General features: G+C 51.5%; 1 protein-coding gene across 3 annotated transcripts in view; it reads right to left on the reverse strand.

Moving 5' to 3' along the window:
• Positions 1–1,404: 1,404 nt before the first annotated feature.
• Positions 1,405–14,117, reverse strand: part of LOC111944691 (axonemal central pair apparatus protein HYDIN-like) — a 56,965-nt gene continuing 44,252 nt past the window's right edge. For all 3 annotated transcript variants that reach the window (XM_086847689.1, XM_086847691.1, XM_086847690.1), the window contains 16 exons: positions 13,699–13,792; positions 13,046–13,214; positions 12,520–12,758; positions 12,132–12,201; positions 11,294–11,498; positions 10,689–10,921; positions 9,477–9,625; positions 8,332–8,524; positions 7,676–7,784; positions 6,832–7,086; positions 6,344–6,486; positions 5,776–6,000; positions 4,457–4,617; positions 3,491–3,597; positions 2,466–2,913; positions 1,405–1,797 (listed from right to left, as the gene is read on the reverse strand). In XM_086847689.1, coding sequence (XP_086703815.1) covers positions 1,635–1,797; positions 2,466–2,913; positions 3,491–3,597; positions 4,457–4,617; positions 5,776–6,000; positions 6,344–6,486; positions 6,832–7,086; positions 7,676–7,784; positions 8,332–8,524; positions 9,477–9,625; positions 10,689–10,921; positions 11,294–11,498; positions 12,132–12,201; positions 12,520–12,758; positions 13,046–13,214; positions 13,699–13,792 — 2,963 coding nt within the window. In that variant the 3' untranslated portion in view covers positions 1,405–1,634. The remainder of the gene's footprint in view (positions 1,798–2,465; positions 2,914–3,490; positions 3,598–4,456; positions 4,618–5,775; positions 6,001–6,343; positions 6,487–6,831; positions 7,087–7,675; positions 7,785–8,331; positions 8,525–9,476; positions 9,626–10,688; positions 10,922–11,293; positions 11,499–12,131; positions 12,202–12,519; positions 12,759–13,045; positions 13,215–13,698; positions 13,793–14,117) is intronic.

Genomic DNA, 14,117 nt, shown 5'->3' on the forward strand with positions numbered 1-14,117 from the left:
ACTTTCTACAAGCTCTTTTGCCTTTTTGACACTCTTGCTCTTTTCTTGTTAAGTATTTATATATATAATACAGGTAGCTCCTGAATCTGCTCAAGGAAAACAAAGTTAGCTTTTAGGTCTTCTAAGCTGAGGTCTGTCTGTTTCACCTGTTTGTGAAGCTGCAGTCCAAGAGCAGTGACAGAAGGGTTGCTGCTCTGGGAGCAGGGGTGCTTCTGGCTTGAATTTAAACCCAAAGGCGTTGTACTAATTTACAGTTCTTACAAGAGCTCTGTCAGTGCACAGAATTTCCGTATCTCTTAACAACATCTCTTAAAAATAGAAAAGATAACAAGAACAAGCTCCCCCCATGCCCTGTATGGTGCCTGCCATGGTTTCAATTCCCAGTGTGACGGCCAACTCTTCTCAAAAATGCTGGTGCAGAATGATTGTGGAACTCGCTTGGGGTTCTCTGGATGGTAACGTGAGGAACGCTTTCTCTGCAGCTGTTTTGATCTTTTCAAGGACCGGCCTTGGCAAAACCCGGGCCTGGTCCTTCGCCTGTGCCCATTCCCCATCGCCGCTCAAGTGCTCGGTTGTTATTTTATTCCCAATGGCATCAAGGGCGCTGTCGGAACTTTGCAATAGCTCAGGACATTCGGCCTGTAATGACCTCTTCCATGCCCCCTCCCATGCAAGATATTCTGATGGGGTAAGGAGGCACGAAAATAAATCATGGAGGTCATACGGGACCGAGAGATTGGAGGAGAGGGTGGCCTTTAAAAGGCCCTTAAAATATTTGCTTCCCTTTCCAAACTCTTTCTGGGCTTTGCAGAGTTCTCTTTTGTTTTGAAATGAGAATGGCTCCCATTCCTGAAGCACACTCCCACATAATTGAACATAATTGGAGTGGCAAGAGGAAGGGTCTCCTGTTCTGGGTTCCGGTTCCTGGGCTCGGCACTTGTGGCTCACGGGGTGTGGGAACCAGAAGGAGGGGCGTGGGAACTGAAAGTCAGAAGAGGGTTGGCGGTGCTGCAGGGGAAAGAGGAGGGCTCAGAGGAGGGGCCATTGTGAAAGGAAGGGGTGGGGACCTTTTCAGGAGGAGGAGCCCAAGTGGAGAAGGAGGGGTCCGAGGGGACAGAAAGGGGAGGGACAACTGGAGGAGGAGAGATAACAGGGGGAGGAGCATCAGGGAAGAAGGGGTTGGAGGTAGGAAGAAGGAAAGGATTTTGGGGAGGAGAAGTAAAAGGGAAGGGCCTGGCCATGCGGTCCCCACCATCTTGTGCTCTCCAGGAGCCATTCTGGGTACACCAGGGAGGAGAGGGTGAACAGAGTAACTGGAGACAACTGGGGGGAACCTCAGAATGTACTAACTTGGGGGTTTGAACTGGGGTAGTGGGGTTTAAGGAAAGATCTCTGGCACCATGGTTAACAGTTAACAACTTATTAGCAAATGTTTATTTACAGTTAACTGAAACTTAAGGTATTTGACAAATTAACAAACAATTATTTAATTAACAAAATTAATTAAAAGATGATGATGGCTGGAGCTGGGAAGGGCAGCTGCAGAGGTCTCAGGTAAAGGGTGGGAGACCATCAGCAGTAGGAAACAAGATGTTGCTGGCTCCTGCTGGATGCTCCAGCTGACACAAATGCTGTCACTGTGGTGTTGGTTGCCAGTGCAGCTGCTTCTTGTGTCCCTGGCCTTCCTCTGTCTGCAGTAAGGCAGAGCATTTCGGTTTTTCAAAACGCTTCCACTGCCGGGCTCTGCCTTTCAGAACCACCTGCACCGTCCTGTGAGTCTGCTCCAGGTTAGGAATGCTGGGGAGAAAGGGACTGGTATTAGCCAGACAAACATTTCCAGCCAGACGCTTTTCTGCCTCCTTGCAGAGCACACAGCATTGCATCCTCCCTCTGTGCAAGCAGTGAGCAGCTCTGTGCCAGAAGCAGAGCTAGGGCCTGGCTGGTCCCTGGGTCTCTCATTCAAGATCTTGCAACCCTCCAGGAGCTTAATGTTTCATACAGTGTCTTTTGCCAGTGTCTCCCTACCAAGGCCAGATGATCTCTCTGCGCTCCTGTGGGAGCTGCTGCCTCTCTGGGGCTGCTTGTCTCCAGGCCCACCTCCCCATCCCGGTCAGAGGGACTGAAGGGAGGGTGTTAGGGGATGAACCAGGCTGTGCTTGGTGATGCCCAGCAATAGCACAAGAGGCAACGGGCAGAACCTGAACAGGAAATTGCACCTGAACCTGAGGAAGAACTTCTTCCCTTTGCGGGTGACAGGCTGCCCAGAGAGGGTGTGGAGTGTCCCTCACTGGAATTATTGCAGAGCCCTCTGGACACTGCTCTGTGCCATGTGCTCTGGGATGACCCCGCTTGAGTAGGGAAGTGGGACCAGATGACCTCCTGTGGTCCCTTCCACCCTGTCCCACCCTGTGATTCAGTGATAGCCATCAGAAGTGTGAGTTGGCAAGTGTGTCCATGTTTCCCACCTGCACAGCATGGTGGTCTCAAAGTTCCCCACATCCTTTGGGGAGAAGAGCACATGAAAGGTCTTCTTCTGGCCAGGAGCGATGGTGCCGAAGTTGGGGTTGATGGAGAACAGTGACTGGTCATGGGTGACATCTGGGAGGACTTCCAGGGAGGAAGTGGCACGCTGCGGGGAGAGATTCCATTCCTTGGAGCGGCACCGCTTCTTGGAACGCTGCTTCTGCTTGGCATCCAGCTGCTCTTCCTCAGAAAGCTGCTCCTGGTCAGAATCTTGCTGTTCCTGCTCGGAATCCTGCAGCTGTTCCTGCTCGGAATCTTGCTGCTCCTCGGCAAGCCACTGTAGGCGCCGCAGCTCAGAAGGATGCGTCTCAAAAGGATGGTCCTGCTCCCCCCGGAAAAGAAGCACCAGCTTTCTGCGCTGCCTTACAACAGGAGCAGAGATGAGCCCACCTGCAGAGAGGAAGAGGACACCATTCAAAGACAAAATCTGTGTTGCCAGCAACGCTGCCTCCTGCAGCAGCACATAGGTGGAAGAGAGCTGGGATGCACTTGGAGCATCTCTGGCCAAGTTCCCAGCAGGGAACAGAGCTTCTGGGAGCAGGGTCTCTGCTGCAGCACACACTCCTGTGCCAAAGCAGGAGCTGGTTTTAGACAGTGACTTTGCAGCTGCCCTGGAGTGGGGAACTGCACACAGACAGTGGCTGCAGGGCAGCTCACTCGTTACACCATTGCTCTCCCCAGTCTCAGACTTCTCAAAGCAATGACCTGATGTCCCCCCACCCAGTCCTGACCCAGCACGTGGCTCTCCCCAGAGCCTGGCTCAGCTCCTTTGCAGAGCTGAAGTGGCAGAGCAAGAACAAAAGGGGCTGAAAGGCAGAGGGGGCAAGGAGAAAACTCTCCAGCTGCAGCTGGGAAGATGCTGATGAAAGTGAACGTGTGGACAAGGAGGAAAAAGGAATTCAAGTTTTGGGGTGAAGGGGCAGGGTCTTCTCCCCAGGCCCTCAGCTACCAAGTGAAATGCCCTTACCCATCGGAGAGGGTGAATATGGCATCCTCACTGCTTCACTATCTGCAGGAGCAGCTTCCTCCCAGAAGTATTCCAGGGCCACCTTCCCTGTGTTGTGCATCCTGAAACTGAAAAGCAAGAAGGAGGAATTAAAAAAAAAGTCCAATAAATAGAAAGCAAATAGTACAGTAACATTGTCTGAGGGACTCCTGCTACCACTTTCTGCTGAGGAGCATCTTCTTCCCCAGGCAACCCTGCCATGCTCAGACTGCTGTCCTTCCTGGGTGGCCCAGAAAAGTATTTCAAAGTCTGGAAGTTGAAGAGGAAAGGGCCAACATGGTGCCCAGGACATTGAAGCTAAGGGGCTTACTTTGGACTTTCTTTAGGTCTTGCTTTGACTGCAAACTTATTCTTGAGCAGATGAGAACAGGTGACACGCAGTGAAAGCAAACCCGTGGCTGTTCTCAGCAGAAAATGGCAGCATTGAGCCTCTCCTGACCACCCTCTCCTGCTTGGCTTGGCATGCATGTGAACAAGCCTGTGCTGGTTTTGGCTGGGGTGGAGTTCTGGGAAGCAGGCACTGGGTCAGCCCTGGGCAAAGGTGTCACAGCATTGTCACAGTACAGCTGGTCTGGACTGGACACAGTGAATGTGGCCATAACACAAATCCAATTCAGCTGGCCTAGTTCATGCCTGAACGTGTTCCCAGATAAGTTACAGGGGACCCTTGGCCAGCCCCATCCAAGCTGAGAAGTGAGCACAGCACTGGCCAGGAAGTTGGGCAGGAGAGAGATCTCAGCCAATGGCTGTCTAGCCCAGGAGATTTGCATTGGGTATTTCAGTGAGCTCTGAATAATAAATGAGGCTGTTTTGTCTCCTGAGCACCTGGAGCTCGAGTTGTGAGTTTTGTCTCCCCAGCCACGGCCAGCACAAAGTTCCACAAAGGCAGCTCCCGCTGGCAGGGCCCTGCCTGGCCTCAGCACTCACGTGGCTGTCCTTGTCTGGAAGGGCAAGGTGTCCTTGAGCTGAACCACGACTGTGTCCAGTTTGAACTGGGCGTAGGCAACCAAGGCACTGAGGCACAGCTCGGCCTCCTGGCCGCTCTTCTTCAGCACAGTGTGAGCCGGTTCCGGGACTGTCTCCACTGTCTGCAAAAGAGGAGAAAAGAATCGCTGAGCAGAGCCCAGAAAGTCAGGCTGAGAAGGGAATCTTTGGGCCTCCAACATCAGCCTCATAGAGGGACTAGAAAGGACCATTCACTTTTACTTCCCTGGAAAGATGACAGAATGGGGACTGTTGTGCTGCAGTAGTTGTTTCTGCCCACTGATCAAAGCAGTCCTAGCACAGCTGTTAATGTACCCATGGAGACTACAGCGGCGTTCCAATCCCTGTACTTCAACCTTGGAGAGGGACTGACTTTTTCCCTGGTCCCCTAGAAATCCAGCAGGTCTCAAAATTAGGGTTAAGTTCCCCTGCTGGAGCTCTGTGGGTGGAGAACCCCATGACTACAGACTTCTAGGAAGCACCTTTTTCTTCTTGTCTTAGGAGAAAGTGCTTTCCAGATGTCACCTGTGGAGCAACAGCCACACTGCTGGCAGCTGGGGATGGGCATTTTGGGATGTGAAAGATCTCACTAGGAAAGTGTCCAACTGCAGATGTTCTGATAGAAAAGAGGATGGTTTAGAGGCCTTAAAATGGTCCAGAAACTTGGAAAGAGCCTTCACCCAAGCTGAGTGTGTTTGGCAATAATGACAATAAAAGCAAGAGTCTCCAGAGATGATCCTTCTTCAGACTCCTCCATACGGTCACACAGTGCCTGGGCTACTCCATGATGAGATAACCCTCCCAATACAGAGACCACAACCAAAATCTCTGGTATCCATGGAGACAAACCTTGGCGTTCACCAGCAGGTGCAGTAGAAGTGTATTTGTCTCCACTTCTAAAGAAGAGACAGAGTGCAGCAGACTTAACTCCTTGTTGGTGAAAAGGCACCAAATCATATGGAGAGATTTCAAACACCATAAAATGAGATAATCATAAAACATTGTCTCCCATTCAACATGGGCTGCAGCACTGTGCTTGTGGCCCAGACTGATAGCGTGTGGCTAATGGTCTCTTGTCTAAAGGCTTCCCCTCTTGTGTGAGGGTCATGTGCATCCACCTCTCCCCTAGAATGCCCTGCTGGTGAACCTCAGGGCTGTCCAGTGTCCAGAGGAAGCAGGAGCTGCTCAGCCAGCAGTGATGGTGTTATGGTGGCTCTTTTTGGAAAAGCTGTGGTGGCTTTGTTTGCCATTTTGCTTCTTACCTTCTCTTTTTCAGGCCATTGGGCTGCTGGCTCCTGGTTCCCGGTGATGTCCTTCCACATGACAGTGCACATTTCGTCATCCCAGTCTGGAACATTCCATAGTGGCAGCTCAAATTTGATCTTGGTCACCTTACATTTCACAAGGTGCCTCCTGAAGGTGGCTGGGACATCTGATTTCAAGGTCACTGTGATGGCCTTGGTGCAGCCAGGGTGGAGATGTCCCACCTAGGGAGAATCAGGGAATCAAGACCAAACTGGAAGCACTGCCAAGGGCAGGACTGATATAGCAAAGGGGACTGATGTGGTGAGCAGCTGTGCCAGGAACCTGCACCTCAGTGTGGATTTCTGTGAAGTTTGATAGACAAAAGTATGAAGAGAAGGTACCACCTCCCATAACGCGAAGCCTTTTCTGCAAGGCTGGCAGCCTTGGCCCAGCCAAGCCAGGGAGTGCATCTCCTGTGTGGCACTGGAATGGGCTAGCACTGACATGTGAGGTCTCCCTGCCAGCTCCCAGGAACGCCAGGGCAGGGCTTGAGCAATGGGGAAAGGCAGAGCAGCCCCCACTCACCCTGGGGGAGAACTGGAATGGGACGTCTGCCTCCCACTCGAAGCGCATGAACGTCATGCGGGTGTGGTTGGTGATGGTGAAGATCCTGTGGCAGGGCTTCCCAACAGGACAGTCCCCAAACTGGATGTGGTTCAGTCTGACAGCTGTTAAGGAGGAAAGCAAGGGATCTCAGCATGCAGGGAGTTCCACCCCACCCCCCTCACATGCACAGACTCCTGTATGTTCAATGCTTCCTTGCTCCAAGCCTTCCTCCCTCTGGCAGGGAGCTCCCCAGGCAGTTCCCCATCCCACCACTTTCAGGGAAACACCCTGGCACACCCCTGAGCCAGCGCCATGCAGCACAGCACACACTGCTCTGCATGCATGGCTGCCACACCCACAGGCCTCCATGTCCAGGGGTGACAGCCCAGGCCTGCCTAGAGAGAGGACACACATGATCAGATATTTTCTTCTTCCTTGTTCCACCTTGGCAGCCTCTCCTCTCTTACCATCAATGATGTCTTTGTTCAAACTGCTCTTATCATTCCTCAACTGTGGGTCTTCCTCTAGACAGTCGAGGCTGAATTCATCCTTGTGGCCTTCACCCACCAGCTCTATCAGGGTCTTGTCAGAGTAGGTGTCCCCCACTAAAACGCGGATCTTCCCTTCCACACGTTGAGCCAGGGTGGGATTGAAAATGACATCAAACTCTGCCGATTGCCCACGATGCAGAAGCAGGAGAGGCTTCCCTGGGGGCTTGCTCTCTGCACAGCAATGGAAATCAGAATTAAGTGATACAGTTGTACAGAGGAAATATTTCCATATATGAGGAACAGAAGGTTGAAACCAGCTGCCTTCTGAGCACAGGTTGTTCTACCCGCAGTGGTTCCCGACCCTCTTCTTATGTTCACAAGACTGCCATCTCCAGACACATCACCACTTAAGCAGCTTAACCTCAGGTTGATGCCCAGCCCTCATTCCATCGCTTCCAGACAGCTCCAGCCACATGGAAAGCTGAGCCAAAGAGCACTTTGGGCTTCTGCTGGCTGCCTGTGTGCTCAAGGGCTGTGTCCGTTCAGGCTGGGACCTTGCCACATGCTGCAAATACCTCAGAGGCTGCACTGAGGCAGTGAGAGTCCCCCAGAACCCAGCCCACCACGTCTAGAAGAACACAAGAACTTCCTACTCCTTGCTAGGAGGAAACCCTGCAAAAGGTCCCCATGAAAAGCTCGGGGGACAGAGAGCCCAAGGAAAGAAAGTGTGTCCAACATCTGGCTGCAGCTCAGAGAAGCCAAGAGCAGGGCACACGTTTTCCCTCTGTGCACCATCGCACTTCATGGTTAACGAATTTACCATTTTCAACAGAGTCCTCTCCCACATCTTCAGTGTGGAATCTCTCCAGTGTGGAGCGCCTGGCTTTCAAGAAGAATGCTCCATGCTCATCCTCCAGGTGTAACATAAACTGAGAAAAGGGAACACAGAGCACAATGATACTGGTGTGAGTACAGGATGGCACAGGGACTGACACCACAGTGCTGCTGGTCCTGCATAGGAACCCAGCACCTCTCCCACTGCAAACAGCACTGAGCACAAAAGTTAAGTCAAACCAGCTGGGAAAAAGGGCTCTTTAGAGCCATTTGGATTGAACCAACACGGAACCAAACAGGACAGAAAGCAATAAGCAGAATATAATTAAACCACAACTAAGTTTGCTTAAAATATAGTAAACTGGGGAATACAACCTAATGGAACTGGAAAATCACACATTCCTTGAGAACAAACCTGAAAGATGGGGGGAAATACTCCACCACCTTCCTTGTGTTCAACTTAAAGAAGAAAGACTGGATGGAAAATTTTCAAGAACTCCCTTCTTGGAGAACAGATGCCAGTCCCTTGCTTAAAAAGAATTTGTGACACCTCTTGCCAGGTCTGCCATGGTTTTTGGGACCCTCCCCCTGTGCCACAAGCACTTATTCCCAAACCAGCCCATTCCTTGAGCAGGTCCTCACCTTGACAGGTACGATGCCGTTGTTACGGACGACCAGGGGGAGCAACTCTAAATCCCCCAGCTGGAGCCTCTGGAAGCGCAGCACGGCATTTCCTCTCTTGCTGCGAGCTCTCGGGCACACGACTGTCACCTGCGGCTCGTGCCCCCTCCCACTGATGGTGAAGCTCAGGATTTGGGGCTTGATTTTCACAGAGCTGCAGGAGAGGCACACAAACAATTCCAGCTGGCACTAACCCATTTCTCACTGGGCAAGCCAAGCAGCAGGGGCAGTCCACACTGTTTTCCCTGCCTGGTGCTCCTGTAGCCCACAACACAGCCCCCCACCAGCCTCTTCCCAATCCCCTCAGGGCCATTCACAAGAGGAACCTGTCCAAAGAGCCAGAGCCTTCCACAGTAACAGTTAAAAGTAATTTCACTTAATTGAGTCATGCAGTACAGCAGATACATAATGAGGCACCAGATGAGATATGGCAAATCCCCTGGCTGCAGTGAGATGAGACATAGGCAACAAGCAAAAAAAGCACAGCATGAAAGCAGTACAAAAGCAAGAAGGCAAAAAGAAATCATTGTCACCATCCACCAAGATCATTTCCAAGAACAATAGAAAAGCAATTGCTTATTAGCAATTAGACTTCTCTGGCTCCAATTCAGCCACTAAAGGCTTGAGGAAGGGCAGGTCAAAGCCCCTGTACACAGGTCCCAGTGCAGAGGAACAGGGCTCCTCTTTCATACCAGCTCCCATCACTCACATGAAATAGCTTCATGAATGCAGGGAATCACAGAGGATCACTTAATGTCACAGAAACCAAGAGGAAATTGTGACTGCTGACTTGCTGCCACAGAAACTGATCCATCTAAGCTTCTGTCCTTGGAAATGCCCAGCTCAGCTGTAGCACATCTCAGTAACTTCCAGTTGGCTACCTAATATTTCCCTCTCTTCCTATTTGCTCATACAGGCTAAACCTGTATGACAAATCTGCCTCATTTTTCTGCTCTATCCAACAGTGACTGCCTCCCAGATCATCTCATGCCAAGTACTCTGCCTAAGGCTGCTGAGAGCATTAGAGCTAACAAGAGGTCTGTGCCTTCCCAGTGGAGAGGCAGCTGTCAGAGAGGCCTCCCCCAATATTTCTCAGGGTCAATTACCATTTGGGGATGACAAGGGAAGCCTTAAAAGTGCAGTCGTAGTTCTGCTCGTCTGGAGGGGTGAAGGTCACTGTAGCAACAGCGTGGGATGAGCCGGGAATGGACATCTGGACTGGATGCAACTTGAAAACGGTGACAGGGCCTTTTTCCTTGGGGGAAGCCAGAGAGCAGTGTTAGGAGAAAACACCTTCCAGCACGACACAGTTTCATTCATAAAGGCATTACTGAAAACAGAATGTCTGTAGTGGTTTAGATTTGCTAATTGGAGTTTCTCAGTCAATGCACTAAATAATGTGGTGGGGTTTAGCACTGGCTAAAATCACCAGGGCACTTACGCATTTTTTGTTGTGAGCTATGGATTAGGAGAAGGGTAAAACAGGTTTAAAACTTAAAAGGAATAAAGAAATTTTATCAACAGGACTACAGGAATAAGAAACATCAGAATAAAACCTCCAGAACACTTTTTCTCCCCCTACCCAACTTTTTCTTTTCCCACTTTTGACCACTGGGAGACAAAACCTGGGATGGTAAAGCAGTATCAACTCTACAATAGTCTTTGATCAGTCCTTGTAAGAAGAAGAGTTTTTTTCTTGTCATGCTATGGAGACTTTTCTACAAGAAGCAGTTTTCTCCTGGCTTCTCTTTTCTATGAACAGCAGCCAGCCAGGCAAAAATCTTGCATTGTGACAGCTCTTCCCATTTTCACAGCCCTCCTAGAGGTGTGTTTATGGGCTGTGAACTCAGGGGCTGTTGTTTTAAGGATGAGTTGTTCAAGCAGGGAATGCTGACCTTGTGCTAAAGCATTGTGTGTTCTGAGTGCTGGCAGCTGCCCTGCCCTATGTGGGAGGTGGTCACTGCATGGAAAACCCTGCAAATAACCTACAACTGGCCTTCAGAGAGAGGAAAAGCCAGGGAGCCTGAGGAGATGCTCTGCTTTGAGCCCTGGCATGTCAGTTGATAACAGCCCCTCTCTGAGTGTGCTTCCAAGAGAGGTTCAGAAGGATTCACTTCTCCCACCAAAGACCCAGAGGTGTGAGCCAAAACCTTGCCCAAGACATGAGAATTCAACACAACTGTTCCCTGGCTCTGCTGCTCTGCCCTGAAGTTTGACCTACACTGAGCTAGTGTGGGCCACAGAAAGCAATCTGGAGAACAAAACAGCTTTCACACGGCCCTTAGAGGGCAACCATCTCCTTGGCCTCCTGTTCTTACCTGTCCTGGCAGGGGGCTGATGGAGAGGACCACGTCACACGGCAGAGCACTTGTGTTGTAGATGTTGAAGTGGGCTTCAGCCTCTTGCCCAACCAGAATCTTGTTGAAGATGAAGTTGTTTTCATCTCTCACAAACAGGCCCACACCGTGCACAGAGAGCAGCTTGTGGCTGAGGTCAGTGCTGCTGCAGATCGGGTATTCTTCGAAGATTAACATCGCATCCTCAGCAAATGCTGTGGACAGACCAGAGGGATGAGCATGAAGAAGCCTCCATGATGAATTCATCTGGGCCTTGCTGGCCTCTGAGAAGGCTTGGTAAGCTCCTTCTGCCCAGGTAACTGCTAAACCCAGCTTTGGGTGGGGGAGCTGGCTATGAGGATGGAGCTCAGTCAACCTGAGTCTTAAAGAGCATTGCTTTCCTTTTATCCTTCCATGCATCCCTCTCAGCTGGGGAGGGATGAATCCACCAGTGGACTTAAGAGGGCTGGAAACTCTGAGGATTTCAAGGGGGGACACCAGGGCTAGCATGCCTCCCTATCCAAGCAGCAAGTTGAGGTGCTGATCAGCAGCAGGTCTGGCCAAGGGAACCTGTGGAGAGCACGTACCTGGCAGGCAGGACTCGGCAGTCAGGGTAAAGGGAATGCCGAGGGGATTGTCCCTGGGGTCTCTGCCCACGATGTCAATGTACAGCTGCTCCTCACAAGTCCCCTCCTGCCCTGCCAGGCACTCCACCGTGATCTGCTGCTGGCCCCACGGAGCGATGGAGCCGGAGCAAGGGGACACCGTGAACATGCCCACATTGAGCTGACCCTGCAGAAGAAGTTCCAGGAGAGGCTGAAGGGTAATAGCTGTGCCTTGAGCACCCCAGCAAAGAGTATGTCCTGCCTTGGCCTCCAGCTGGGCCCAAGCAGCCAGTCCCAGGGCAGGGAAAGATGACTCCATGGCCCAAAGGCAGCTCCAGGTTGAGCCCAACAAGCCAAGAGGAGCTGCAAGCCTGTCTCAAGTGGCAGAGAGAAAGGAGATTGAGTGTAAAGAATGAAGGTGGTAGCTGTGATCCTCAGCCTCCAGAGGTAACAGGAGAGCAGAAACAGCTGTGAGAAATGATGGGAGAGAGGTAGGGGAATGAGATGAAGAAAAGGAAGAAAAAAAAATGTTGTCTGAGCTCTGTGGACCGGGAGTTCAGGGGGGATGTTTTTGCTTCTGTGGTGTTCACAGACACATGCTGGCCAGCAGCTATCACACACAGGACCTGCTCCCCTCTGCTGAGCCCACAACTGCAGGTCAGAGCCAGAGTACAGGACTGTCAATGGGACTGAGCAGATCCTGGACTCCATCCTGCAGACCACGTCCCACCCAATGGAGATGAGCCCCCAGCCTGGGCACAGCAGCATCTTCTCACATCCCCTGCAGCAGCAGTATTGTTGGGGAGCAGGAGTCACCCACCTGTGTCAAGCTTGATTTCCTTCCCGCTGAGCACTTCCTAGCTGATGGAACAGATTCCCCTTGCTTTGAACTGAGAGGAGAAAGCAGAGGTATCTGTCATGCTGAGCTCCCCTGCCTTTCTCTGAGGCCAAAGCTGGCCTTCCTCCTCACAGAGGAAAGCCTTCCTGCTCCAGATGGTTCCCAGAGAGCAGCCTGCAGCACCCATTGCTGGACAGAGCAGCTCGAGCACCAGCTTCCTACTACACATGGGGACACTGAGGCGTGTTTTGCTCCCTCTCCCCAAGGCAGGGCTGCAAATGGGCCATAGCCCAGGTCTGGCTGCCTGCCACATCTCAGCCGTGGGCTGGTGCCTCCTCAGGCAGGAAGGGTGGTGCAGGGCTTCTCGTACCTTTTGCTTTCCAGTGAAGATGCATCCTCAGTTGCTGGCTGGATGTGGAATTTGAAGCTGATCGTGCCTGTGTTCTCCAGCACGACAGTCTGGGTCTTCTTGCTGCCCTTCATCATGGCACCGAAATTGATGGGTGAGGCGGGCTCAATACTGAACTTGCTGTACGCAGCTCTGGCCGACACCCTCACTGGGATGTTGGCGACAGTCTGGCCTCCTTCCCCTGCGATGGCATCTATCACCTGTGTCCACAGGAAGGGGTGGTAAACAAAGCAAAGAGGCCAGCCAGCCTCTACCCCAGTCCCCAGCCTCCACCCCAGGCCTCCATCAGTTCACCCATCCCTGTTAAAGCACCTCCTCCAGAGTCAGATTCTCAGCTCCCTTAGGAAGCCTCCCAAATGGTTTTGAAGACTTTGTTTGTGTACGTAGGAGAGAGGATTCTCCAGTTAAAGCCCTCCTTCCATTAGACACCTGTCCTGTTTATGCTCCCAAAACACCGTGTGGTAACAGCCTGGCCCAGGCAGCTCACCTGGCAGTACAGGATGGGGCTGTTCTTGAGGAGCATTTCCCTTGTGGGGTGGAAGAATATCTCAATATTCACACCAGGCTGGGAGGCGATCAGCTTGCCCGACTGAGGCTTGACAGTGAAGTGGGATGCCAAGTCTCGCATCCTGGGACCTGCACCCTTCAGCATCAATCTGGGGAGAAAGGGAAGGAATGGAGATCTCTGCAGTTACAAGTAGAGGTGCTGCCAGCACAGCCAGGACTTTGCATAGGACCAGAAAAAGAAGAAAAGGGAGAGTGCAGCTCTGCTCAGGGAATCCTGGATGCTGACAGAGAGCACAGACAGTCATGAGGTTATTGCAAGAAGCCTTGACACTGAAATTTTTCATTCACTCTTTTACAGAGTCTCAGAAGGAGAAAGGAGTTGACCATCAAAGAAAGGCAATGAATCTCAGCATTTCAGTGCCTGAAATTCTTGGGGCTCTCCTTTGGGTTCCCTGCTGAACTGTGGAGAACTGCTAGTTTGTGGCTGGAATCTCTGGTGAAATAGCTGAGGGAGCCCAGGTTTTGTGTTTATTGTGAGGTAGCCAGCATGGAAACAGGTTCTAACCATTGACAGAGGGAGACTGCAGGCCTGGGAACCCAGGGAAATGCTCACCACCAGGCAGCTGGACTCACCTGTACTCGATGTTGTACAACCCTTTGTTCTTTAGAGTCAGGACGGTCTTCACATTATCCAGGACATGGATGGTTCCAAAATCCAAGGTTTCATCTGCAGACAACGCGCAGAGCGAGATCAGACATGGTATTTGTGAGCTGCTGCAGAATACACCAGGTCCCAAGCTACATGGAGGTCCCAGCACAAAACCCTTTTCAGCAAGTTTCTCTTCTTGGAAGGGTTTTCCAGCTACTTGTCTGCCCTTTCTCTTCTTACTCAAAATATCTGCAGGCTTAGTAGCTAAGGAGCTCGGCTTCCATTTCCTCGCTTCCAAGCACAAATCCCATCACTTTACATGCTGTGCTGAGCCTGTGGGAATTGCCAACTGCCTGTTCACGTCACTGGTGTTTCAAAGCCCCCAAATCCAACCTGCACGTGA

The sequence above is a fragment of the Cyanistes caeruleus genome, chromosome 12 (assembly GCF_971803275.1).
Source record: "Cyanistes caeruleus chromosome 12, bCyaCae1.hap1.1, whole genome shotgun sequence".
Classification (NCBI taxonomy): Eukaryota; Metazoa; Chordata; class Aves; order Passeriformes; family Paridae; genus Cyanistes; species Cyanistes caeruleus.